Source organism: Aulonocara stuartgranti (assembly GCF_965226115.1).
Source record: "Aulonocara stuartgranti genome assembly, chromosome: 3".
Classification (NCBI taxonomy): Eukaryota; Metazoa; Chordata; class Actinopteri; order Cichliformes; family Cichlidae; genus Aulonocara; species Aulonocara stuartgranti.
Genome location: NC_138941.1, coordinates 25,554,626 through 25,582,097, shown reverse-complemented (window position 1 = coordinate 25,582,097; position 27,472 = coordinate 25,554,626). Strand labels below are relative to the sequence as shown.

The 27,472-nt window shown below is 40.7% G+C and overlaps 2 protein-coding genes across 2 annotated transcripts in view; both read left to right on the top strand.

Annotated features, from left to right (window-relative positions):
• Positions 1 to 27,472, top strand: part of LOC309692633 (C-C motif chemokine 3-like) — an 81,783-nt gene that overhangs the window by 43,147 nt on the left and 11,164 nt on the right. The window lies entirely within an intron of this gene.
• Positions 1 to 27,472, top strand: part of tbc1d14 (TBC1 domain family, member 14) — a 45,019-nt gene that overhangs the window by 15,403 nt on the left and 2,144 nt on the right. Inside the window, 13 exon segments of the mRNA XM_082511144.1 lie at positions 1,204 to 1,327; positions 13,316 to 13,440; positions 15,139 to 15,221; positions 15,392 to 15,509; positions 16,546 to 16,652; positions 18,096 to 18,176; positions 18,266 to 18,354; positions 18,591 to 18,662; positions 21,714 to 21,842; positions 22,307 to 22,416; positions 25,374 to 25,632; positions 25,736 to 25,762; positions 25,764 to 27,472. The exon segment at positions 25,764 to 27,472 is cut by the window's right edge and continues 2,144 nt beyond it. Of these exon segments, the coding sequence (XP_082367270.1) occupies positions 1,204 to 1,327; positions 13,316 to 13,440; positions 15,139 to 15,221; positions 15,392 to 15,509; positions 16,546 to 16,652; positions 18,096 to 18,176; positions 18,266 to 18,354; positions 18,591 to 18,662; positions 21,714 to 21,842; positions 22,307 to 22,416; positions 25,374 to 25,632; positions 25,736 to 25,762; positions 25,764 to 25,799 (1,360 nt within the window). The 3' untranslated portion in view covers positions 25,800 to 27,472.

Genomic DNA, 27,472 nt, shown 5'->3' with positions numbered 1-27,472 from the left:
TCTTCCATATTGTGCCTAAGTCGTGAATAGGCAGACTACAATCTGGATCTGAACCCAGACCTATTACTAGATTTTGATGCACCATTTCTATTTTACGTTAGTGCCACATTTCTCACATTTATCTTATTGTTATTTTAGTATGGTCAGCCTTTTCCTTTGTCTACAATAGTCGATGTACAGTGGGGGAAATGTTCTCCTTCTGAGTTTGTAAGATCGGCCGCATAACCAAGGGGGGAACTTGGAACGCTGCAAGGTTTCAATGTGTAGTGTGTTAAAAGTGGTGTTCTTGGTGACTGTGGTCTTATTTGCCTTTACGTCATTAACAAGTGTAGCTCTAGGCTGATCCACTTTTTTTGTGATCATCCTCACCCTGTGAGGGAAGAACTCCTTCAAGGGTGACAGTTTCTTCTGAATAATTGCACGGACAGTTGTCATATTCTCACCAAGCTTCTTGCTGATGTTCTTGTAACTCATCCATGTGTAGCCCAGCGTTGTGCAGATCTGCAGTCTTGTCACGTTCTTTGATCGATCTTTGGTCTTACCTGTGGTCGTGGATAGGTTGGAATAAAAGCAAATTGATTCTGTGAAAAGGTGTACTTTATACACAACAAGTTAAGATCAGTAGTATCTGGAATTGACTGGCTATGTCCCATGATTATAGTCAATCTGTGGGGGAATCAAATTTTTATTTTACTCAGAGACATGCAAATCTATTTATTTATTACTTTCATGTAATATTTTCTTTCTGGATTTTTGGTTGAATTCTTTCTCCATTAAAATGTAATTACCATAAATGTAGATTTAATATTCTTATATAACTTCAAACTACTACTGATTCAAAAATTGGGCTACTTTATTATATATTGCATTAAATTATAATGCATTTGGAACTTTGATATTTTGGACCTTGGTTTGAGGAAATTTTCTCTAACTAGACCTTAAATTTTAATTGAATATCGCTCATATAAGGTAGGAGGTTAAATGGCTTGCGACCTATAACCCCTTGTTCTTTAAGTCAAATATACAATATGTGGCTTTACATCAGCTGTCCCCTCCAGTAGTAGAGACACACACACTACAGTGTTTCACCTCACTGATTGCTTTAGTCAGGAGGCAGGTTGTCAACGCCTTCCTTCCTTTTTGTTGCTGTTATAATGAGCTAATTATCGTCCATTCTAATTCTGTGTCATTCTCCTCTCCCAGGAGCCTGTTTGCCAGGAGAGTGAAGGAAAATCAGCCTGTGGAGCAGAAGGATCCTGGGTGGAAGCTGTTTGGGAAAGTCCCACTTCGGGAAAGCCCCCTCAAAGACCCTAAGAAAATACAAAAGGTAGAATCTGTAGTCAGACCAGGGGTTCAGCAGAACTTAAGGGGCTTTATTTTGTGTGTGGCTTGTGGCACGAGCATACCTATTGAATTGCCAGAAAGGATGGAGACGTGGGCAGTAGTTGCGTCTGCGTCAGACGAACAGCAGTCCAAGCAGTGATGTGCAGATCTCCATTTCCCCACCATACTTTCCATTCTCCAATTAATTTCTTCACCTCCCTGGTAGGACAAGCCTAAAACTCCAAAACAAGGAGGCATCCTGACGACATTCTAGAAAAGATTCCTGAACCAGGCTTCTTTCAATGTACTAGCTAGGCTTAATCTCATGTGGCATGATGTAGTGTTGCGCATCAATTTTGATGCCAGTCGGCTGCTTATGCACCTCTCAATTTTTTTAACTTGGCACGGTGCGCTGCTAGAGCTGGGTTGAAGACACATCTGTATTGGTTTTTACTGCCATTTTAATGATATTGTAGCACATGATCAGAGATGCACAGATGCAGAAAACTTGACAATTTGTGGAAAAAAACTTTGCAAAAAACCTTTGACAACATCTTGGCTTCCAGTTTTGGCTTCTTTTCCTCCTATATCAACGCTTATGTGGATGTATTGTCTAAGTGGCCATATCTATAGTTCAGGAGAATACTGCGGCAGCCTCCTGTAACAGCAGGTATAAAACAAATGTCTATGAAACACAGTTGCCGTGCTGAGCGAAGTGACCGACTGTTGCAGCAGGTATATTGTAGTTTTCAGCCATCTGCTATCCTATTGTTTCAGTCCCTGCCTACAGCCTGTGGCCATAGGCGAGGGTAAGAACATAGACCGACCAATGAATTTACAGCTCTGCTGTACACTCAGCTCTTATTTTCAAAGCACACCAGTACAGTGTCTGCACCACTGCAGATGAACCTCTGCCTTCCCTGGTATGTGCCTTTAACTCTTTTCCAGATGAGAACTGTTCTCTCAGACTTGCGATGTGCCAAATTTCATTCCTGTTGCTCAGCTGGGCACCGCCCCAGTGTGAGGTGGAGGTCACTGCTCGTTTGAGAGAAAACTAATCAGAAAAGGAACTGTTTCTCCTTTACATGAAGTTTCACTGTCCTGTTTATAAACCAAGGAGAGTTTTGTCTGTTTGTAGCCCATTTGTTCAGCTCTGTGTGTGCTTTGCTTGGTTGACACACAGAACATGGCCTTGCGTACTTCAGTAGAACCAAGGACTTTTCTTCCCAGAGCAGCTGATCTTCTGTTTGTGGTGACTATGCAGAAAAATGGAAACCATCAAATAAAATTATGAAGACTCCAACAGGAAAATAACCATGAAAAGTATAATTACATTTTTAGTCTGGAGTTTGATAAAGCTGATAAGGTATCAACATCCTACTCCAGTCGGTCACTGTCCTTGAAAACCAGCCTTCCGCATGTGTGCTATGAATGGGGTTGATCTGGCCTGGGCATAGACCATCAGGAGCGGTTTATGTGACTGCAGAAGGTGCTGCCATCACAGCCCCAGTCAAACTGTACAGCCAGCTGTCTGATGCACAAACCATTGGTATTATATTCATAAGGTAACTGACGCTAATACAAGTAGGCATTGGCTCCATGATCCAGGGTCCAGCTCTGACCCAAAATGTGATCAGTTCAATTCAGAAAGTGCAGTTTTGAATTGGTGTTTCTGCAGAGTGTGCATCTGTTGTTCAAAGGTCAGACAGATAGCTTGGATTCAGTTTTAAGCAGAGCCTTAATGTTGTACCATGAGGTAAAGTACAGTAACATCATAACTACTTAAGACTGATAAAGAAGCCTTTGTCAGTAGTTGGTTCATAATGGCTCTCATCATAAGCAAGTTCAAAATACTCAGATCATGCATACAATCTGCTGTATTCTCGAACAATAAGAGTACTGAGCTGAAAAATGACATGCAGGTTCAGCTGCTATATTTAAAAAAATACCACTTGCAGAAATTGAAGTGGCCCCTCTGTTTGGCTTCAGCAGCTCTTAGAAGTATAGTAGATGGCCCAGCAAATGTTTGACTTGAGCTATTTATTCGTTTATTCAAAGCAGGGAGCATGCACGGTCATGGTTTGGGTTTTACATGACAAGGAGAATTTTATTTGCATGGTCACTATAGCAGGAGCATGTTATTACAATACAGTGGACTTCAGGAAGACAGCTGAAGTAGTTGATAATATACTCCTTTGGGGATGTAAGTATGCTACACGTATTATCCCTGACAGACAGTGATGTTTGGTCGCTATCAGACATTCCAAGCTGCAGTTGCTCACCTCAAAGATGAAAACGATCTGTATATTTTAACTTCATATGGTCAGTGGTTATTTTTTCCATCTTTTCTTGAAGTTGCTCGATCTCATTGACTTTCTGTGGCTGCTGGTAGTTGCTTCCTTTATGGACACCCATTTGCTTTGAGCTCCAGCTTTTCGGTTATAATGAATCATCAATTCTTTTTATGGCTGCCTAAAATATTTTTTGTCTTTTGATGTAAAATGGCCAAAATAGAAGAAACAGTTGCATGTATACAAGTAGAACCTGCTAAAATATTATATATACTTATTTTTCTGTTTCTCTCTATGTGACTGGGTTTAGTGGAGAGCAAGCATAACGTGTTTGTTATGCAGTATTCAAAATGTCAAGGTCTTTGACAACACTGCCAGATAGCCAGCTGGTGCCTGAATACTTATTATTTTTTCCCACTTCCACAGAAAAGTGCCCAAGGCTCAATAAAAGCAGAGGGTCGCTCTGTGCTGATAAAATAAACTAAAGAACCAGATGCTAACATGTAATTAGAGCCATCAGAAACCTGTTATTGTGTTTCCATTTGCCCCGTTTCTGATACAAAGGAAAAAGCACTCTACAGTGATCTTTGTGCATGGGAAGCCCAGTTAAAGGTTCTGTTAATGTGTAACCTTTTAACAAGTTGGCTTTAAATTGCATGTTGATATACAAGTTCTCATGTACACACACAAGTCTGTCTGTGGCTGTAACTCTATATTGGACCTGAGGAATCAGTTAACAAGGCTCGGATTTCAAGGCTTTGTTAAGCCAGTGCTGCTGCTGTTTCACGGAGGAGTTACTGGACTCTGTGTGGACTCCTATTTGACTCTGTTATTGTTGAGCTATTATGAGACTCACTGTGCTGTTTCCACTAACAGTTTTTCCCAAAGCTATGAATCATTATTCTGTCATGTACACCAATTCTGCATTGCTGAGAGTAAAACATCACTGTGCTCCACTGTGTTTAAAGGCCTTGTTGTGACTTCGAGTCTGATTTCACATTAATAATGCATAAAAAGAGACAAAGATAAATTCAATGAAGGAAAGAGGATTAGATTACTCGCTTATTTATTTAATCTAGTCTCAATGTGATTTGTTTTTACTGTATAATGCAGTTATTTATAGCCAGTCCCCCGCGTGTGTCCAGCACCTCGCTCACGTGTGTGAACAATATAATAATTGGAATCAAGTTACCTTTTGTCACCATAAATAAATTAAAAAATAAAAGATTCTCAACAAATGTTCACATAGAAGCTGATAGCCAAACATATGTTGTCTAAATTTAGTAGCATGGTTGCAATAATTTGACTTTATTTAAAAAAAAAAAAAATTGGTCGTATCAGCCTATAATCCTCTTAACTGCCTAGCCTTTGGTTTCCTCTGATATGTTAGCTTCCTCTAACAACTGGTTAGATGCTGCTAATGGATCTAACCAGTTTCAACATAGAAATGAATAGAATAACATTTTCAGACCCCCCCCCCCCCCCCCGGCAAGTTTTCCATCTGTCCAGAGTACAGATACAAGCACCTGAAGCCTTCATTAGTTGAACTTTGTGTTTCAGCCTTAGCAACAAAAGCTTTCTGGATACTTGCGTCTTTGAAAGGCAACTGAATGTTTAGAAATGGAATCACAGCTTTCATTCAATTTTAGATCTCTTCATGTGTTGTTATGCTGTCTTTAAAAGATCTATCAGTTCTTAAGTCGCAGCTGCTCATTCTGTCCTGACTGGATTAAGAGAGTGGAGGCCAGAGTGGCTGTGAACTAATCTATTACTCGGGGTTTGATTAGAGCGCCTGCCAGAGCACAGCAGAGTGCAGAGCTCCTTCGAGCGCAGCGACACGGTGGTGCTGATTTGCTGACACACACGCAGCAGCGGCACTGACAGACTAGAGTGGATCAGTGTAGCGTCACCGCTCCAAGTGAGGGACACTGAGAGAGTGGGGGGAGGAAACAGGGTATCATGGTGCTGTATCATCTTGTAATGCGGGGTGTGTTGCTCTGTCAGCAGCCCTTCTTTTTCACCTCCTGGGTTTCCTGTTGCCAGGAGTGAGCCCTGTGGAGCAGCAATGATGCTAGGCTAGGGTTTTCAAGACGAACCCCCACCGGAGGACTGGCTGTCTGTACAGAACCGCAGCGTTCATGGTGAGTGAGCAGCTGCATTGTGAGTGTGATGACCCACTGTCTCTCGCCTTGTCTGGCAGAATCAGAGGACACTGGTAGTCAGAGGTTGAAAGAGAAGCAGCACAGGAAAAGGACATCTCGGGTATCCTGTAATAGCCTCTTTCAGGCTATTCCATAATAGCCGTAGCTTTGTGCTTTGTGTTGGGGAGCAGGGTGATGATTGCTGGAATGTCTCTAAAAAGATAATGTCTGGTTTTTGGATGTGTTGATGGTTGGTTGGCCAGCTAGGGGACAGGGCATCGCCACTGCATGGAACCTGACCTGTAGCCCTTTACCAAGTATTACCAAAGTATGTGTAGCAGTGTGGAAGTAGCATTGTCTTTTTTAATTGTAGGGACATCCAAGGGATTTCCTCCTGCTGTCACCACTGATGCAGTTAAAAAGAAACAGCTCATCTAAGACGTCTCATTGGAGTGTTTGATGCCAGTATTCAGTTCTATGTTTTTGTCTAGATATTGTTCACTTTCTGCCAGATCATTACAGACTCCTCCTCAGCTCCCCTGTGAGAACTGTTATTAATGTGTCAGCTGTCCTGTGCCAAAGACACTACATGCAGTTGGAATCCTTGTTTGAAAGCAATTCAGAAACATTTAATTACTCCAACATGAGTAAGGTCACGTGTCATAGATGATATAAATAAGCAAATGGGATAATGACAATGATGGTTGGCATTAAAAACAAAGTGACATTGTGGTTCTTGATTGTTCCTGATTTAACCTTGATTTTTTTTTTTTCACCACCACAAACCTTTTAATCTGTAGGTTAATAAAAACTCAATCTGGTACTCACGCAGAATCATCCTATTGACAAACTTCTACTGACAGAAGATGAAAAAGGAGTAAAATGTTTATTTTTGTTTTTTTGTTAGGTCAAGTTTGTTTTTGTTACGCAACCAAACGTAACAGGCAGAATTTCATGTTGCTTGTGTGTCTACTATTTACATTATGGTGTTCTCATATACCAGACGTTGGTCACAACATAATAGGAGTCCATAGCAAACATTGTCAAAAAGTACCTTTTAAGTGTTAAGTACAGAACGTACAGTCTAAGGAGCTTGGAAAGAAAAGCATCTGGACTTTAAGTTTCCTTGAAGACGTTCACCTATCATCTGAGAAACTTCATCAGTTCTAAGAGTAATTGGTGGAGAGTCCCAGATTTTAAGCCCTATGGGGGTGTCCCCAAGACCAAACAGCCACTTCATAAGTGCATGGCACAACATAGAAGAGCCACCCAAAGCACTTTACAATTCTACTATTCATTCAATCTCACACACTGGTGCAGGCAGTTGTAGCCACAGCTGCCCTGGGGCAGACTGACAGAAGTGAGGCTGCCATATTGTGCCATCAGCCCCTCTAACCTACCACCTACTGGTGTTGGCCAAAGTGTCTTGCCCAAGGAAACAACGACCAGGACAGAGAGAGCTGGGGATCGAACCGGCAACCCCCTGAACCACGGTAGCCCCACGGTTGCTCTTAGAACTGAAGAAGCTTCTCAGATGAGGGGTGAAACGTCTTCCAGGAAACTTGCAGAAGTCCAGACTCCTTTATTTCCAACCTCCTTAGATTATGATGACCTGGATGAGTGAGAACCTTCAGACATACACTATTGGAGAGACAACCCCAATAGCTGTGAAATCCTCTGTGAAAAGGCAACATTAGGAAAGAATTTTACCAGGAAGAGACCTTCAGCAGAATTTACTACCTTTCTGATTAGATAACCTGTAAATTGACACACACCCCTACCTTCCTACATAACAAATGATAGAGAATCAATTAGTATTTTACTCTGTTGTATGCTTGTTGATGCCTTAAGCAGCATTTGGTGAAAAGCTGAGTTTGGCGACAAGGATAAGCAGACTGCTGTCTCCTCTCAGCTCCCAGCTTGCATTATTAGAAAGCCCTGTGGTGTTTTTCTGAGGATTTGATGCAGAGGCTATGCTCTTTGACACTGTAGGAGGACGGTTTTACAACCAGGAGTGAAATTAACCTCTTCTCAAGCAGAATTTCATTTGACTTTGAACACATATTACTGACTGACCAAATGCGAATCATTAAAGAAAATATCCTGAGGTCATCATCACAGAGCAGCTTCCTCACGTCTATAGCTTTAAATCGGAAAGACTGTGCCAGCCAGGCACCCAGAGAGCTCTTACATCACTACCAGGAAATTGGAGAACTTTACTGAAAGCCATAGTGACAAAGCAGGTTGCCTTGGCTGTAGTTTATCATGGGATCCAATTGCTATTGCAGCTAACGGGTATAACAGATGACAGATTGCCTTTATTCCCAGCGCTGAGTCTCTAAGAAATATAGCACGTTTTACAAGTGTTATTTACAGCTTTGTTCCTGTACCAGGATGACAAATGAATTGGATTTTACTATATCTTTCCACATGAAACAGTATGAAACATCAGAAGGCGTGGCACAGTCCGATAAAGCTCTGTTATTTGATCAGTGGTAAGCAGAGGGAAACTGGGGAAGAGATCTTTGATCACCTTTGCATATGAGCAGTTTGAAATCAAGCTGTATGCATCAAGCTTTCAGTATCCAAAACAAGGGCAATAAACATCAGGGTGTAGTTTTTTGTTTTTGTAAAGCAGAAGCTTTTTGTGTTGCAAAACAAGAAAACAAATGTGTTGCATTTATAATAGTGACAGAACCACAGGAGGAAGAGTTGGTAAAGTAATGTTTCATCCTTTCTGCTCATGCTTCGTCAGCTTAAGTGTTGATTAACTTGTAGCACTACCTGTGAGGTAACAGAGGAATGTGGAGTAGTGTGCCACAAAAAGTTGATTGTAATTATCTGAACATCGCTTGGATGAGTGAAATATTTCTCCCAGATGAACAGAATAAACTTTCTAGGATTTCCTTATCTTGATGGTTGAGGATGCATCAAGACTTGGAATAGTTGGGTTACCGTTTTACTGGATTTTGTTTCATTGTCACAATGGCACAATAGCTCTTCGGCCTCACCTCCCAGATGATCACTTCAATTCACTTCAGCTTTAAGTTCAAATAAATTTTATTTATATAGTGCCAACACACAACATTCAGCCCAAGGTACTTTTTATTGTAAGGTAAAGAATAATTTTGCAGTAAGTTTACAATAATAGGGAGAAAATCCCAACATTCACATCATTTCCTTTGAGAAAGCGCATGGTGATAGCAGGATATAAAAACTCCCTTGGATTTAACAGGGAGCCATGAAGAGAATCCAGGATTGGAGCCATGTCTCATCTTTTTTTTTTTTTTTTTTTTTTTTTTTTTTTAAATAACCTCATTAACTTTACATATTTTTCTACCTCGGGCACTTTAATACTGCACCAACACCTTCTCATCAGCACCTCAGCACTGCCACTCACACATCCTTTCTTCTTTAGTTTCACGTTGGTGCGTGTACCTGCCCTGCTGCTGAACAGATGCCAGGTTGAACAGATGCCTACTCCTCTTCAAAATCTGCTCTTCCTCCCCCTCTCTGCAGTATCCATTGATTTTCAGGCAGCACATCTCTAACCTTTTTCTTTGACCTGCAGCTGCTTGAGTACACATCATGTTTAATAAGCCATGCAGCAGCACATGACTGTTATTTCTTCATTAAGCAATTAAACCACTATGGTTGACCAGAAAAACCTGGTTAACAGAGACTTTACTATTCTAAGTTCAGTGAACAACCTCAGGATTTCATTGGAAGCATGTTTGGGAAGACTCCTAGGAGAAATATCTGACTGACAGCTAAATACTTTAAATAGCTGCTGGAATCAAAGGTGGGTGGATTAATATGACTGAATATAAATCTGTGAGTCAAGAAACCAAAACAATGAAACAGAAGATTGAAGCTAAATTAGCCAGTTCGGGAGATCAGTGATCTTCAGTATGGTGCAGTTAAAGAACAGTCAAGCACAGAGTAAGTGAAAGACAGACAGATGCAAAGCAGATGAAAGAGGATATGGACAGCAACTACAGGCAAAGCAGACAGAAGTACACACAAATGGCACTGCTAAATAACCTTCTGTGTAGTACTCTCCTCTCTAACTTTCCTCAGTCACTTACAGTAGCAGAATTTTCCTCTTCCACACTACAAGCTTAGCTCATCTTATCTCCCTCCATCATGTGCATGTTTCTGTTTCAATCACCTTCACATGATACCTTAAACTCTAAAACTAGTGTTGTGTTTTATTGGTTTGCTATTTCTCTTCCATTTATTTTCACATAACGTTAGCTTCATAGCATAAGTGCCTAAGTCATTGACTTAGTCAAATGACTTAGGCAATTATGCTATGAAGCTAACGATAAGTATCTTTCCTCATGTGTTTGTTACCACTCCCCCCCCCCCCCCCCCCCCTTAACAGTACTTCTTTCTTTGTGACTGGGGAAAAACACAATTTCTGTGACTGCTTTGTTGTGTACTTTACTACTTTCGTCTGCACTCCATCCAGCACTGGCTCCTGATCCAATATCAGGTCATTCACTCACCTGAATCTTAAAAGACAAGCATATCTGATCTATTTCAGCTTTATTACACTTGATAACTTACTAGTTTACACTTGACCTTTATGTTAAGCTAGCTTTTTTCTAGATATAGGATATTGGTGGATTTAAACAGTCTTGCAGTGCTTTTATTTTTTATTTTTAAGTTCATGTTAGGGCAATTGTGGCTCAAGAGTTGCCAGTTCGTCTTGTAATCAGAAGGTTGCCGGTTCGAGCCCCGGCTCGGACAGTCTCAGCCGTTGTGTCCTTGGGCAAGACACTTCACCCGTTGCCTACTGGTGGTGGTCAGAGGGCTCGGTGGCGCCAGTGTCCGGCAGCCTCACCTCTGTCAGTGCGCCCCAGGGTGGCTGTGGCTACAATGTAGCTGCCATCACCAGTGTGTGAATGTGTGAATGGGTGGATGACTGAATGTAGTGTAAAGCATTTTGGGGTCCTTAGTAAAGCGCTATACAAATACAGGCCATTTACCATTTAGTCCATTTAGGTACCCTACACTTCACAGGTAGTTACTTCAATCATGTGCCTCAAAACTGAGAAACATTTAACACAGGAAGTGCACACTAATTTCACCCTTTTTTCTTAAAGGTTTTTGTAAATATTAGGTGAACATCGCATTTAGTATTACATAGTGAATTTTTTGTACACTGCTTTTGTAATGCTGCTGCATTATCCCCCTAAACAACTAAACAACAGGTGTCACCGTTCACACAAAGTGACTGACTCAGTGGTGGTGTAGGAGGAGTAGTAGTAGTAGAAAGTAGGGCTGCTCAATTAATCGAATTTTAATCACGATTACGATCTGGGCTTTCAACGATCATTAAAAATGACCGAGCCGATTATTAGCCCCTCCCTCATTTATCCGCGACACCTTAAAGGCCGGTCCGTGAAAATATTGTCGGGCATAAACCAGTCCGTGGCGCAAAAAAGGGTGGAGACCGCTGATTAAGAGGACCCGAGGGAAGCTCGGAAAGCTAAGCAGAAGTTATTTGGAGAGTGACTGCCGTTGGTTGAAAAGAGTTAAAAAAAAAAAAAACTTCAGTGGTGTTGCACACTATTTTATATTATTTTTTTAAAGTCATTGTTAACCCTTTAAAGCCGGTCAGAGCAGCACGCTCCGTTTTGCGTAACTATTTTTAAATCCCTGTAGAACCTGAACCGTGTAAGCTAGCGCAATAATTTGTTTTGCACATGAAACCGGAGGAGTTGTACTTACATCTGATGCCATCAGCTTGTCCTCGGTCACGGTTTCGTTCCACATATAGCTTTGCAAAAATTGCATAAAAAGCGCTTGCAGGAACAAAAACATAATATTCCAGAAACACGCTTTGCCGTTCCTATCAGCTGTTCGTAACACTTCCCACAGTGAAATGATGCACATGCTGTTTTCTTTGCAAATTTGCATCATAGGATTGTTTTTTGTTTTTCCTGCAGTATATAAAAATTGCTGTATCTCCAAAATAAAACTATGAAGACACTCAAAATAAATTTCCTGTGGTGGGAAACTATTTTTTGCAACTTTATTGTATTTAAAGTTTTGAGGGATAAACCTCTTAAACTTCTCCAAGTAGAAATATATGTAAACAAAACAAAAGCGATTTTCAAATTTTTTTGTAGTTTATTGCACTTTTTTGAATTTTATGTAATTACTATGCACTTAATGCATACATATTATTAAAATATGGGCTATAACAGTTGTATTGATGTATAGCAACTTGAAATGCTCCCACAAATGGCACTACAGCATGTAAAAAAATAATATAAGCTCTGGCGGACTTGGTTCTATAGTAGGTCTTAAAGGGTTAAATAAATATCGTCAAATAATCGTGATCTCAATTTCAGTGAAAATAATCGTGATTATCATTTTTGCCATAATCGAGCAGCCCTAGTAGAAAGTCTCAGCTTTAGTCTGTTGCAGCATCTCCCATATCATTAAAATTGTAGCTAAAAATTGGTGTGATCCTACATGCCATGTCTTCCACCTGGCTGTGATGGCGCTGGCTGCTGCATCACCTGTGTGAGGGGAGGAGGGGAGGGGGCGGACACCTCCCAAAAAACAGAAAGGTGTGAGACTGCCTGACACCAAAGCGTGGTGCAGAGTATGACAAGCATATTGGTGCCCCACCCCCCCACCTCAAGGAAAAAATTAGGTCCAATTACCTTTATTTACTCACCCCACCCCCAACACCAATTGAGAGCAGGTGCAACAGACACAAACACAAAGAAATTAATGACACTGGCTGCATTACAAAAGTCATGAATGCACTTGTGCACACACAGTCCTGTTGAGGGAATAGATTTTCCGACTGTGTGTGTGTGTGTGTGTGTGTGTGTGTGTGTGTCCCATTGGTGGTATAGTGTTGTTGATTGCTTGCAGATCTCAGCCTGCATTATTAACCAACACTACACACTGGAGGCCATTTTGGTCACACTTGGGGTGTTTCTGCACTCATATTGCACTCACCCCATTTATAGCTTCCTAATTGATTAGCAGCACACCATAAGATCTATGACAGGCCTTCTCTGAATGCCACACACACACACACACACACACACACACACACACACACCCCGTGAGTCAGCTGACGGTTGGTCTTGTGTGTAGTGTGGTCTTAGCTGTAATGACTGCCTGTCACATGGTGCTCTCTTCCTAAAAGTCCTGTATCACATTCCCAGTAGTGAAGCAGAAGCAACAGACTCGTTAAACAGCAGCTGGCAAATGTTCAGAGGCCATGTCAAGTTAACGTCATACAAATACAGAATAGTAGTCATCTCTTCTTTTATCAACTTTTTTCCCTCCATTATTAACCGGTCTGCATCAAGCTACAGCATGAACTGAGGCCTCCTGTGACCTTTGTTAGTGCTCTACCTTGTTCTGTTCTTCACTTCAGTTTAAATGCTGCAGATCTTAATGTGTGAAACTAAATATATACCAAATGAAACTGACCTCAAAAGCAAGTTGGTTTCCCTGTGACACAGTTACACTGTTACTTTCATGTTTCTATGTCTAAATTTTCTATTTTTTTGTTGATGTCAGGAATATGAAACAAAGAGTGGCAGAGCTGGATCTGGCAACCCAACATCTCCGAGGCAGAGTGTGAGGAAAAACCTGGATTTTGAGCCTCTCTCCACCACTGCGCTGATACTAGAAGACAGACCTGCGTATGTAAACACAAACGGCGCAGTCACATTTTTCTTTCCCTCTCACTGTCAGCTGAGTTTGCTTATCAGACATAAAAGCCAATCTCCTTCTTCCTCTCATTTCTTATCAGTTCTCCTTCCCCTGCCAGGTCGTTAGGCTCTGTTCTGCATTGTTTCAGCTCTCACTGTTTCCCCGCTTGTATCGCAGATGGTAAAAGAGACGTGCTGCTGAAAGTTTAATGGCCCTCGCTGAGCTTGGTTTCATTACCCTCCCTTTTGTAATTGTTTTTTCTTTTCTTTAGTATGTTGTAATGTTTTTGCATTCAGGCAGACAGACATGCCGAGCAACATCTTTGAGTACTGCTGCTTAGCCATGAGCTAAGTGTATGAAAACGTATTCAGACACATTTCCTCTGTGAACACCAGGAAGTTTATTTTGACACCATGAATGGCAGAACTGCATTCAGCTGCTGCTCCCTTTGTGGCATGCAGCCTCTCATGTGTCTGCACACAAGCTCTGAACCTGCAAGAAAAGTGCAAATGATGTGTTTTATAACAAATGTGACTAAACATAGCATATATATTTTAACATTTATTTTGCTGTTAACAAAGATGGATTTATTTTAGCATTGTTACGAATGTTGTTTTTCACATTGCAATTTAATAATTGAATACGTTTGAATTTAATGCCGTTTGTATTTATGTTTATTGTCACAGTTGATAAGAGTATAACAAATATAGTCTGATGACTTTGGCACATATGTATATAGCATTTTATACACTGTTGAAAAAAAAATTAAAGGAACACTTTTTAATCGGAGTATAGGATCATGTCACTTAAGTAGCAGAGCTGCTTAATCAGTTTCGGCTGTGCTATTCGTCTCTCCCTGAGCCTGGTTCTGCTGGAGGTTTCTTCCTGTTAAAAGGGAGTTTTTCTTCCCCACTATCGCCAAGTTGGGGGCTTTTCTGTATGATTGTATCCTCTATCATACATTATAGAGCACGTTGACGCGACTGTTGTTGTGATTTCGTGTTATATGAGTAACAGTGAATTGATCTGCTTGAACTTCATGAAAGCCGTCCAAATAATGAAAGTTGTGTTGCACATTGTTAACCATATACACAGTTTTGATACGTTTTTTTTGCCATGCAGAAGACTCAAAGCAAGATAGTGGAAAGGAAAACAATCTGCACTGTAATGATTGTAAATGTTCCTTTAGTTCATTGTGTTTTCTTTTCTTTTCTCAAGGTCCGTTGTAGTACGTGCTGTGGAGTGTTTTCTTTATCAGTTAGATGTTTATGTTCCTCCTTTATGTTCTTTCCCTGAGCCTATTCCGAGTCCTTATTCCAAGAATAAACTTTGTTGCCAGGGGCTGATATATAAAGGCAAAGGTGTTGAGAAAATTTAAATGCTTATTGATTTTAACCAGCAACTAGCACGACATCAGCCAAGTGATTTAGAAAGACTGGAAAAGATGAAAAAAAAGAAAAAAGGGTTATCTAATGTTTGTAGCATGTTAAAGAGGCAGTAAGTTGAATTTACTGGAATATAAGCAGCTGTGTTCACTCCATAAACACATGCAGCTTCCTGTCCTGATGTTCTTTTTATACACTCCAAGATTGCTCAGCATGAGTAATGCAAGAGCACATAGTTGCTAACCGTGTGTGTGTGTGTGTGTGTGTGTGTGTGTGTGTGTGTGTTTGCATTTGCATGTGCAGTAACCTGCCTGCCAAGCCAGCTGAGGAGGCACAGAAACACAGGCAGCAGTATGAAGAGATGGTGGCCCAGGTTAAGAAGAGGGGTGAGTTCAGTGGAGTGAACTGAGGCTGCAGCTTCAGCATCAATGTTGCTTTCTTTTTTTTTTGTCCTCCAGCCTGGCACACTACACAATAGTTCAGACTCTTATTTCTGTCCAGTCTGTTGTCCGCTCCTCTCTTTCCCATGTAATTTTATGTTTAATGACTTCTGCAGAGTTAAAAGAAGCTCAGAGGAGGAAGAAGCAGCTGGAGGATCGATGCAAGCTTGAAGAGAGCATTGGCACAGCAGCTCAGACCTGGAACCAAGACATCCTGCCTAATTGGAGTACAGTGTGAGTACAAAAAAGACTCTGGTTTGAATTATAACATATTTAACAATAACAAAGCTCATTGCTTTGCTTCAGTATATTCAGTTGTGCAGTTAGCTTCCATCCCAACAGCTAGAGTCACAACAACAAAAATGCCGTATCAGTGTTTAGCATTTGTGTTTAGGTGGCTACGAAGGTTAAGCCTGATGTTGGTCTTCGCTGCATGTTACACTGCGGGATTACATGGAGCTTTACTGCCGTTTTATTCTCAGTTTAATGCAGAACTTGCAAAATGTGCAACATGCTCAATGTGCAGTATTCCTTGGTCAACATGTACAGTATTCAGGGTTTGTACAGGTGCTTGAAAATGCTTGAATTTGACCCTGAAAAGAGCCTGACTATAGGAGTGTACATGTTGGAAGAACACGCAATAGTGTTGTTGACTTTGGACTTGAATTTTTAATAAAAAACACAGAAGTACAAGTCAGAGAAAATAATGACCAACAAATTCAACTCGCTATTCCTTTATTACCACATAGACAGTTTTACTTCTCTGCCTGCTTAAAAGTTTACTGAATCTTCAATATTTGATCCTTCTTGGGAGCATTTAGTACACTGCTGCTGTTGGCCAGCACTGCAGGGCGGAAATGCAGTATGCAGACATAAGAATATAACAAGACACAACTTGTTGTGGCGGTTAAGCTGGAAAAACACGTTCAAACCAGTGTGGTCATCTCAGGTAATCTTCATAAAAGTACCAGGCTCCTCCTGCAGGTGTACTCCTTGATTAATATGTGACTAATTCACTTCACACTACCAAACATCGCTACAGTACTGCTGCCAGATCGTTCCTTTAGTCTATTGTATCTTTATTACTACAACAATACAAACAGAAGACATTATAGATGGTGTTAGACTGAAGGAAAGTGTTTTTCTTGCTTTCGAATCAGTGGTTTGCCAATTAGGTTATTGTTAACCTACAGCCCACTCTATAAAACATTTTTATCATAGACTCTGATGTGCTAACATTTTTTTCCCCTCTAATCCCCCACTGCTACAGGTGTACATCTCGACGAGTGAGGGACCTCTGGTGGCAGGGCATCCCCCCCAGTGTCAGAGGGAAAGTGTGGAGCCTGGCTGTGGGCAACGATCTCAACATAACACACGGTACGTGGGAATGAGTGTGTGTGTGTTTTCTCAAGTTAAAAGATCTGTTAGCAGGCCAAACCTTAACCTAAAAACTGCCAGCTGGGTTAACTTAACCTAGCCCTGAATTATGTCTGCAACTTAAAATGTAACAGTTTCTTTAATGCGAGCGTTTTGATGCTCAAAAGTTGGTGTTCTTCTCATTGGGTGATTGCAAAAACACACATCCCCACAAAATAAGTAATAAAAGCACACACACACACACGCAGATGGGTGCACCAATTTGTCTCAGTGTTTGTAGTTGAATGTGTGGCAGTGAGATGGATAGAAGAGGAAGGAAGAGCGTGTCCATTAAGGAGCACGGTCCAATAATTCCCCCAGTACACGAGAGAATGTGCAGCATTTCAATGACTTCGCTGATCCTGCACAGACGACACACACACACACACACACACACACACACACACACACACACACACACACACACACACACACACACACACACACACACACTACCCTCATCTTCCTCTTGAGAATGGAGTACAAACTGAAATTGGCATTCCTTAGACTGTGTGTTTGTGTGCATGCATGCTCAAATGTGTGTGTGTGTGCTCCTCAGCACCCTCAAGGCTGCTTGCAGATAAGCACTCTCTCTGACTGCTGAGCTGGTCTGCTCCACTTTGTGCTATTCATCGTTTTAACTGGAGCTACACTATCCTACACACCAAAACACACACTGCAGTCACACACACACTCGTGGAGTTTTCAGTCCCTTTAAAGTAGCTGCATGGGCAGCTCAGTGACAGCACTCCCTCACTTTCACAGAAGCATTTTTATTATTGATGCTAATGCTACTACTAATGTCTTTGACTGGCTTGCAGATGAGTAATATAGCAGAGTAATAATCTGTCTTTAATGATTAGAGAAATTGTTCACTTGTCATAACGTGCAATTATTTACAGCAGCTTTAAATAAATATCAGCTGTTTTAAAACTCAGAGTTAACTTCACTAATCGGTTCCTCCAAAACATCAACGTCTCTATTAGACCAATCACCCGACAGGCTGCTTAAAGTCCTAGCATCAACTAATGCTTCAATCTGTCTTTAACGAGCTGCATACCACAGGCTAACCGATCATCAGCTTAACCTCTTCATCCTACAAGCAGCTTGTTGTAGTTCAGATTTGACTCGAGCACTAGTGTAAATCTCCACGTCTCCTCTCTGAACGCTCAATATTAAATCTAGCATCTGAGCACCAGAGGGCAGCAGCAGTTCAAAGGAAAGGCTGCACAGCAGTGCAGTCTTCTGTAATTGGGGGACATGTTTTCTTCAGTCACCTTCACTGTTTGCTGATGCGAGTGCTTTCTGTCCATTTATCACGTTCACATTTCAGTCTTCAAACTTGTGCGTCCCTCCAATCTCTCACATTAACTTCACTGTGCTGCTGTTTGTGTGTCTGTGCAGAGTTGTATAACATCTGTCTGTCCCGGGCCAAGGAGAAGTGGAAGAGCACAGCGACACTCTTCACCGAGACTGAAAGTGAAGGTGGAGTTTCTAAAGAAACTGCTTTAATTTTATAATAATACTCATATTTTTCCAGTTTGTTTTTTTTAATGTGCTGAAATGTCTTGCAGATGTTGGTTCCTCAGACAGAGAGTCAAGTCTCGAGCTCATCAAGCTGGACATCTCAAGAACTTTCCCACAACTGTGCATCTTCCAGAAGGTCAGTGAGAGAGAATTAGAATAACGTTTCAGCACGATGTGGGTAATGGGATGCACCGAAGGAAAACGTGACTAAACTGGGCAAGACATGAAAGGAACGTCTTGCTTATTTTTGTAAAAAAATATTTGTATGATTGAAACAGGTTTTGAAAGGTTGTAAATGTAAAAAGGTGTGTGTACGTTGTGCGTTTTTGGACTCATTGTTCCATTGTTTTGTTTTTCTTTGTACGTCATCAGGGTGGGCCCTATCACGACGTGCTGCACAGCATTCTGGGAGCATACACTTGTTACAGGCCTGATGTTGGCTATGTAAGTCACACATGCTTAACCAATATTACATCATGTTGTGATACTCACACCTGTGACTGGGGCATGTTACAGCTTCATGTTTAGGACAAAAACACAAAGTGCCACATGAATATCTCAAGTATAGAAAATATTGTTTAGTCATGAGATTCTTACATCTACTGGCGCTGAAATTTAGATTGATTTTTGGAGACCATAAAGAGTTTATTCATCTATATGCTCTTATTTAACAAACGAACAAATAAAACAATTTCTGTTTAATACATTTGTTCAGGTAGTAGATAAAACGGGTCATTTTTACACCACAAATATAAGTCTTGTTCCCTTGGAGTCGCTCCACGACTTTGTCTTCTTGAAACTAAAGTGACTGTTCTTGGAAATTTTAAGTGAACTTTGAGATATTGCACCTTGCAGCTCATTGTGTATTATGAAGGTTAAACAGACTTTGATCTCCCACACAACACCTACAGTAGCCTAATATTAGCTTAAAATAAGACGATTCAATTTGCACCAAGTGGGAGGTTGCTGCCACACGCGAGGAGCTGAGTGGGTACTGAATATGAAGTCGGCAACATTTTCTATGCCGGTGTGTGATACAGTTCGATACCTGGGCTCAATGTAAGTGCAGCAAAAAGGGGAAAGCACGGTAATTTACCTCAAAGTCACCAAATGAATAAGAAGACAGACAGATGGGATGACTGTCTGTGAGTACGGTTCTCAAATATTTCACCAGTCTGAAAAACAAAATCCTGCCAGAAATAATAGAATATTTAGGCCCGATTCCTTCTCATTAAGTAAATAAATGCTTTACCTGCTGTGCCATCTTTATCTTCTTACTCTTGGCGCTAAGTATTTCTTTCAAGCACTGATATTTCACTAGGTGTCCTGATATTAAAGCACTTCATACTCATTGGCTTGATTTCATGCATTTTGTCTTTTTCATATCAATTATAAAACAGTTGTGCACAACCTTCTTTAGCTCCATCATATTCTCCAGTATTTTTTCTCAAAAACCTCCCAAAAGCTGCTAATTGATTGTAAGTAAGGAATATATTGCACATGAATTACAGTTATATAAGCTTTGGTGTGGTAGTAGTACCACATGAATAGTCACTCCCCTCAATAGAATGTATTAATAGATGTGGTCTAACATTATAAAACATGACACGTATTAACATACACAGGCTTTTATTTTAATGAAATCATCAGATTCATATAGAGGATGGTCCTGTTAGCAATCTGTGTGAGCGTTTCCACCCAACTAAAGCTCTGTATGAGGAAAATGATGCATTTTCAGATTTATTACATTATGCCATAGGTTTGTTTTTAGTGTAAATAAAGGTGCTTCAGATTTCCAGTAGATACATTTGTTACTGATGCTGAGAGCTGATCTAAAAGGATAACTCTGCGTGTTTGGTATCAATCATACGAAGGACAAATGTAGTTAAGTCTCATTTGATCTGGTTTTCTGTTTGCGATCTTTTTTGGGTTTCAGTTGGGATACATCCATATGTATGCATTTCTTTTTAAGTTTCCTATTTCTGCTTGACTCACTTATGTTCCTTTTTGCAAGCTATGATGAGTAAAATGTAGGATGCTATTTACAGAATGTGGGGCTAGCCAACTGTAGAAAAGGGAGCCCGTGATTAACCTCTGCTGAATTACTTATGAACAAGACCACACGTGAAAATTTACAGAATTTTCTAAGCAAGCAAAAATTACTTGGAAATTTAGAAGGACCCTCAGGACTGAGCATTAATATTAAAAGCAAATCATTTTTCATTTCTGATAGTATTAAATATTACATTTATGATTGGCATTAGTGTGTTTAACAGGTGATGTGCTCAGAGTAATTTCTAGAATTCTCTAAGCAACAGATTCACATTTGTTTGCGCTGTTTTGTCTTTTGTGTTTTTGGGGGGATTTTTTGTGCCTCATCACCAGCAACCAGTCAAAAGATCAGTTCTGTGTGACGTTCACTAACCCTGAAATACCGTGCCCAGGAGATTGGTCAGGGGGTTTCTGCAGCATGTAGGTTCCATTTTAAAGTTAGAAGACCTCAAATATTTTCCTTCCATTCGCTCTTTTCTTCCTTTCAAGGAGACTTTGTATTGAGCCTCAGTGACGCCCTGGATTTCCGACTCTAGTTTCTCACGATGCCCTGATCCTCCCTTGTGATACTTTCATGGTTTACTTGATTCCTAGAAATCAAACTGAATTTTTTGGCTGAAGTTTTATTTATTTTTTAAACTATTATTTAATAAAATGTATGTTTTTGTTCATTCACAGTGTTGGCCTGTTAAAATATCAAACAAACCAAAAATCCATAGGGGGATGTATTCAGATTGATTCTTTATTCATTAAATCATCCAAACCTCCAAACATTGAATTTACAAGACATGCGCAGGAGCATTAGCAAACAATCTGCACATTTACAAAGTGTGAACCCAGCGAATATTTGGGATAAAGAAGCAACGATCGCAAAGCAGTATTTTTAAAAAGTCACCCGCTACATTTTGTTTATGTTGTCAGTTGTAATGGACCTGACCAACTGTGCTCTCTGTTTTATTGTTTCTCTCAGTATCATCACTGTGTGCTCTTACAGCAAAATTGCTGCATTTGCACTAATGAGCAGTGCTGCTGTGGTTTGCCTTGCTGCTCCTACCCGCAGCCCCATGCTTTTGTCTATAGACAGGTAGAAATGACTGTGACTTCCTGCATTTGACCCCAACCCATGAGCAGCTACACATACACACACTCTCAGTCTGTGTAAGCTGTACGCAGGTTTATTTCTTTCCATTTCTCCATCAGCATTATCATCTCTCTCCCCAGATTTATTGTCCACACTACTTGTAATACTTGCACATCACTGTCAAAGCGCCTGCACCGATTAATAGTGTCTGACTCAAATGCAAGGTTACCCGTTAATGACTTCCTGCCAGTGTTTCTGTCTAAATATTACAACATTTGACACGTACAAGCTCGCACCGTCACCGGTTTTAGGGTTGCTGTAAGTATTCGCTTGTACTGACTCTGTGTTTGTGTGTTTTTAAGGTGCAGGGAATGTCCTTCATCGCTGCTGTGCTCATCCTGAACCTGGACACAGCCGATGCCTTCATAGCTTTTGCCAACCTGCTCAACAAGCCCTGTCAGATGGCCTTTTTCAGGGTTGACCACAGCCTTGTAAGTAAACAAAGAGCATGGCAAACACGTGCGCGCCCACTTATTTCACACGCAGTACCTATAAATACACATGACTCTGAGCTTTTTTTTAAATAAACATATATGTATACATATGTGTTGACTGCAAATCACCTTTTTCCGCCAAGCTCTTTGTTCAGCTGTAAAGTTGAGAACTTAACGGTTTAAAAAAAAAATCTGTTTGACTTAAAACATTTATCAGTAATACCTAATACGTCAGTAAATTCCATTACCTGTTTTACTGAATATAGCAGTGCTAGTGCTGTTATTTCTAACCACATTTATAAACTTGGTAATGTTACTGTCCCATCATCATCTCTACTGTGTTTACACACTTGTCTCCATTTAAACCAAAGTGTCTGTCATTTGTGTCTGACTCACTGAGCAAACTGTAAGTGTGGTTTGGGTTTACTTCTCTCTAAGACCACCTCCTCTCCTCTCCGCAGATGTTGACGTACTTTGCAGCATTTGAAGTGTTCTTTGAAGAAAATCTACCAAAGCTATTTGCACATTTCAAGAAAAACAACTTGACACCTGATATTTATTTAATTGACTGGTGAGTGCTTCCCTGTATTGTGCTATTGCCTCATTTTATTTTATATCTCCTGTTTTGTTTTAACAGTGAACTTGCATCTATTGATGAACATGAATTACTTGGCAGTGTGTCATTTCACTGATGCAGCAAAGCTCTACCGATTCGTCCTCCACCCACATGCACAGTGCACTTTGTACCCCGTCTTGCTGAAAACACGCTACATGCCTTCATCTCGAAACATGACACTTGCCTCACATTCAGTTTGTCATACTTTCAGTGTCAGGTGTGTTTCTGAGAAAACAGGAAAGGGGTTGTATGAGTGGTCACTGCCCATTTGAGGTAGAAATTTGTGTTTGTATCTTCACTTTAACCACATATATGCCACATAACTAGGGCAATAATATCAATCATTTATTTTTATTCACAGACTTCTGACTTTAATATTGTGAATTATTGTGTTTTTTGTTTGTTTGTAATTACACCTAAAACAGCCTTTTAGTTTTATTAAGAGCAGGTGGTAGTCGGCTCGCTTCTAAATCTCTTGAAGCTTGTAACAACGTAGAAAGGAGCCTTTTTTCTTTTAAAAAGTGTTTTTGTTTTTTTATTTGCATGCGGAGTAATTCTGCAAATATTTGTGAAAGGATGGGTCGCTCTCAGGAACTCAGTGAATTCAAGCTAGGATGCACCTGTGCTACCAGTCCAGACATTTCCTCACTACTACATATTCCAGTCAGCTGTTAGTGGAATTATAACAAAGCAACTGGGAACTGACAGAAGTGGTAGGCCTTGTAAAATCACAGTGGATGCTGCGGTACAAACGTGAACAACTTCAGCTTCATGGACTGGGTTTCCATGGCTCAGCAGCTGAATCCTTACATCACCAGGCACAGTGCAAAGCGTGGGATGCAGTGGTGTAAAGTAGAGATGGACCGATCCGATATTACGTATCGGTATCGGTCCGATACTGACCTAAATTACTGGATCGGATATCGGAGAAAAATAAAAAATGTAATCCGATCCATTAAATATCACAAAAGCACCTCACAAAACTTGCAACACGCCATAACTCACCTCAGAACGTTAGCATGTCGGAGCAGTATGCATCACGTGATAGAGCGGCTGTGGCATGCGGGACCTGTCGGTGGTCTGAATAGCATTTGGAGCTTCGCTAGCAACCCGGCATTTCATCTCCGACAAAGTTATCCCCGAGAGAAGTAAAGCAAGTGTGTAAGTCCATCTCTGAATGTTTGTAAAGCATTCCTGCGTTAAGCTTACCAAACGATATATGGAGCGACTGCCTCTTCTGGCTGCTACTTCAATCATGAAACTGCTTAATGATCAGCTGATCGGCTTTTCTGTTGCGAGTCCGTCTCTCTTGTTTGTTTATCGCCCACTTTGCACCAGAAAGAGGAAACCAGCGGCTGAACAACAGCAGCACGTTTAAGCTTGATCAGCTGTTGTTAGAATTTATTTAATATTACTTTCTACTCGAGGATCTTTTTCTACGTAGCTGAGGCTGGTAACTGTGCAGGGGCGGATCTAGCAAAGTTTAGCCAGGGGGGCCGATAGGGCATTAACTGGGAAAAGGGGGCACAAAGACATACTTTTCTTTCTTATTCTCATTTAAAATGTCGAGCTTTTAATAAATAATTATCTTACACCGAAAGTTTTAATTTGATGTAAAATGAATAGAAGTCAATTACTGTATATAGTGACTATTAAGTCTAATATATATACCCTAGTAAGCTATAGTACTTTTTCCTTTGGGAAGGTACCATCTGTGCAGTCTGCAATTTTGTTGAAGAAAGATGTTGAATCTATTTAATATTTCTTGAAAAATAATTGATTTCTGTGCATTTTTTTTCACACTGCGTCAAATTAAGGTTGATTACGTTGATTAAGCATCATGAGGTGGCACGTGAGGGGTGGTTCCCTATTTTTTATTTATTTATTTTTGTTGTTGCTGGGAGTTGGAACCCTATTAGTTAGGTTGCTTAATATTTACGCTAAGTACTCTTTAAAATACCAGAATAGGGAGGATGGTGTAGGTCTAAGTTTATTAGATTGATCAGTATTGCTGAACTATGAAATATTTTTTTTGTATACAGGTATAACAGAATAGCTTTAGTGTAGTTGTTGTTTTAAACTTGAGTATGAACTTATACAAAATACAGCAAGATATTTAAAAAACAGTTTTGTTGATTAAAAAACACTATCGGATTCATATCTGTATCGGCAGATATCTAAATTTATGATATCGGTATCGGACATAAAAAAGTGGTATCGTGCCATCTCTAGTGTAAAGCACACTGCCACTGGAGCAGTGTGTTCTCTGGAGTGACCAATCACGTTCTGTCTGGCAATCCAAATGATGAGTCTGGGTTTGGTGGTTCCCAGGAGAACGGTACTTGTGTTACTGCACTATATGTCAAGTGTAAAGTTTGGTGTGGGGTTGTTTTACACAAGTTGGGCCTGCCCCCTTTGTTCCAGTGAAAGGAACTCTTCATGTTTCAGGATACCAAGACATTTTGGATAATTTCATGCTCCCAACTTTGTGGGAACAGTTTGGGGATGTCCCAGTGCACCTCTGCAAGAATGGACAAAAATAAATGCTTTCCTAAACTTTATGTAAAAGAAGAGTTGAATCTGTTAAAGCTGCTAAGGTTTAGACATCAAATTAAACCTTATGGAATAAAAATGGGATGTCACTTAAGAAGTTCATATGCGTTTGAAGGGAGACGGATGAGTAGTTTTTACTCTATACTGTATCTTTCCTTTGTTTATCTATCAGGATGTGAGGGTAGATCTTAGAAGTTGGTACATGAAGTCAGATTTCAGCAAAGAAACTGTAACTCAGTACATGTGTTTCTTTAATATGTTAACAAAGGTCATTTCAAATTTCTGTTGCTATTAGTGACTTTGTTTTATATAGTGCTAGCTGATAATAACTTTTCCTTCCCATCTATTTGTCCCTTCAGGATCTTCACTCTGTATAGCAAGTCGCTGCCGTTGGACCTGGCGTGTCGAGTGTGGGATGTGTTCTGCAGAGATGGTGAAGAGTTCCTGTTCCGCACGGCTCTGGGATTGCTTCGCCTCTACCAGGATGTCCTGACCAGCATGGACTTCATCCACATGGCTCAGTTCCTCACCCGCCTGCCTGACCTCATCCCTGCCGACCAGCTCTTCCAGCACATTGCTGCTATTCACATGACCAGCCGCAACAGGAAGTGGGCACAGGTGGGATTTTTTTTCTAGATACTGTGTCTGAAAACATTGTTTACCCCCATCACTGCATCTTTGTTTTGAAAACCTTTTTTTCACTCCTGCTTCCTCCCCTCAGGTCTTGCAGGCGCTGACGGAGCAGAAGAGATCGGGAGCGAGGTTGCCCGGTGCTGAAGCGTTGAGCTGAGATCAGAACATAACCAGCTCAAGCTAAAGTACTCAATCAGACCCCCTCCAGCCTTTGGAAAAGCCTACACTCTTGCCCAAGCTGATGGACCTGAGAGAGATCTTCTGTCAGGTTGGGGACACGTCCAGTTGAGGCTGCAGTGATAAAGCTCTTCTCCAGAGGCATGCCACTCCTCTGACTGGAACCAGAACACTGGAGGGGGTCTCAGTGACTGAGCAGGGGTGTGAAAAAGGAATATGAGGCCTTATTTAACTTCCAGCACCCCTCCTCTGCTCAGAGGCCCAGCAGCAAACTGGAAACTTGTAGCTGGGAAAGGCTGAAGAATGTAACACACACTCCCACATATATGAACCTACCCGACTGACTCAGTTCCCCAGAGACTGAAGGAAACCACAGAGATACCAGATACTACATCAACTCCTTCACTGCTGCCAGCTCTCAGATCCTTTCTGTTTGATTCGGCAAATGAAGCTTAAATGTGTCTACAGCAATGTTCATCTCCGTAGTCAAATCTGTAAACGACATAAATATGTGAGGGGGTTCCTAGCTGTCTCTGTGCGTCTCCTTCTGCGTAGCAGCACCTTTTTTCCACTCACTTTAATTTTTCTCACATTCCTTTGTGTCCTCCATGTTTTTATTTCCTTTTGTTCTGAGTTTGCTTTTCATTGGCTTGTAATCAGGGCCAAATTGTCACCTTAGCTGTTCCATGAAGACAACTCTTCTGAACAGGGGGAGTTTTGTAGGTTATAATCCATGAAGGTATGACACAAATGCACATAAGAAAATGTGGTGTGTTTGAGAGCACCGCGTTACAGTTTTAGTTCATTAGAAGAGGTCAGAAGCTGCCTGTGTCAGCGAGACTGGAATAAATGAGGTAAAGTGTTAGATGTGGATTTCCCCTGTATTTAATATATTTGTGGTACATTAATTTGCATTAATTAATTAGCTTGTTTTTGTTATGATTTCAGATGTGTTGGTGTGAGTGTGAAGTCTTTTGTTCATTTATTTAGTATATTTAAGAAAAGGATGGATTTGGTCCAGACAAATGAAGGGTTGTCGTTGAGCTTCTGTCTGCACATTTGGAGCACTTTTAATCTCTTTTTAAACACATTCTAGATTGCAGGCTGTAACTTGAGGGGCTTTGCACGCATTTGGCTGCATAATTTGCGTGAATATGAAAGATGAAAAAAACCATCTTTTTGGACAATAGCAATCACTTCACTGATAACGACAAAGTTCAAATACTCTGAATGGTTCAGAACTTTCCACTGTAGTTATTTGACTTTGCATCCATCCTGGTACGCTGTCGCCACCGGCAGTTGCCCTGATTGCATGTTTTTTAGTCATTCCTGGCAGCAGAGCGCTTCAGAGTCTTGACCCTGAGTTCTCAGGCTTAGTGAGGTACTAGTCCAGTTTATTTAAAAAAACTGTAGAGCTAGAAGGCTGTTTCTACGTGTCCACAAACATCTGTGATAGGATCTATTTAAAGCTAAAAAGCTGATGATTGTGTTTGTTTTGGCGGAAGACACTTGTGTATTCAGTGTGCTCTGAGCGGTACAAGATCAGAGCAGAATATAGTACAACTTCCATTTTGACAGTCTCATGCTTCGCCAACCATCCAAACCACAGAAATTTGGGTCAGTTTGAAGCTGAATTAATCTTTGCTCT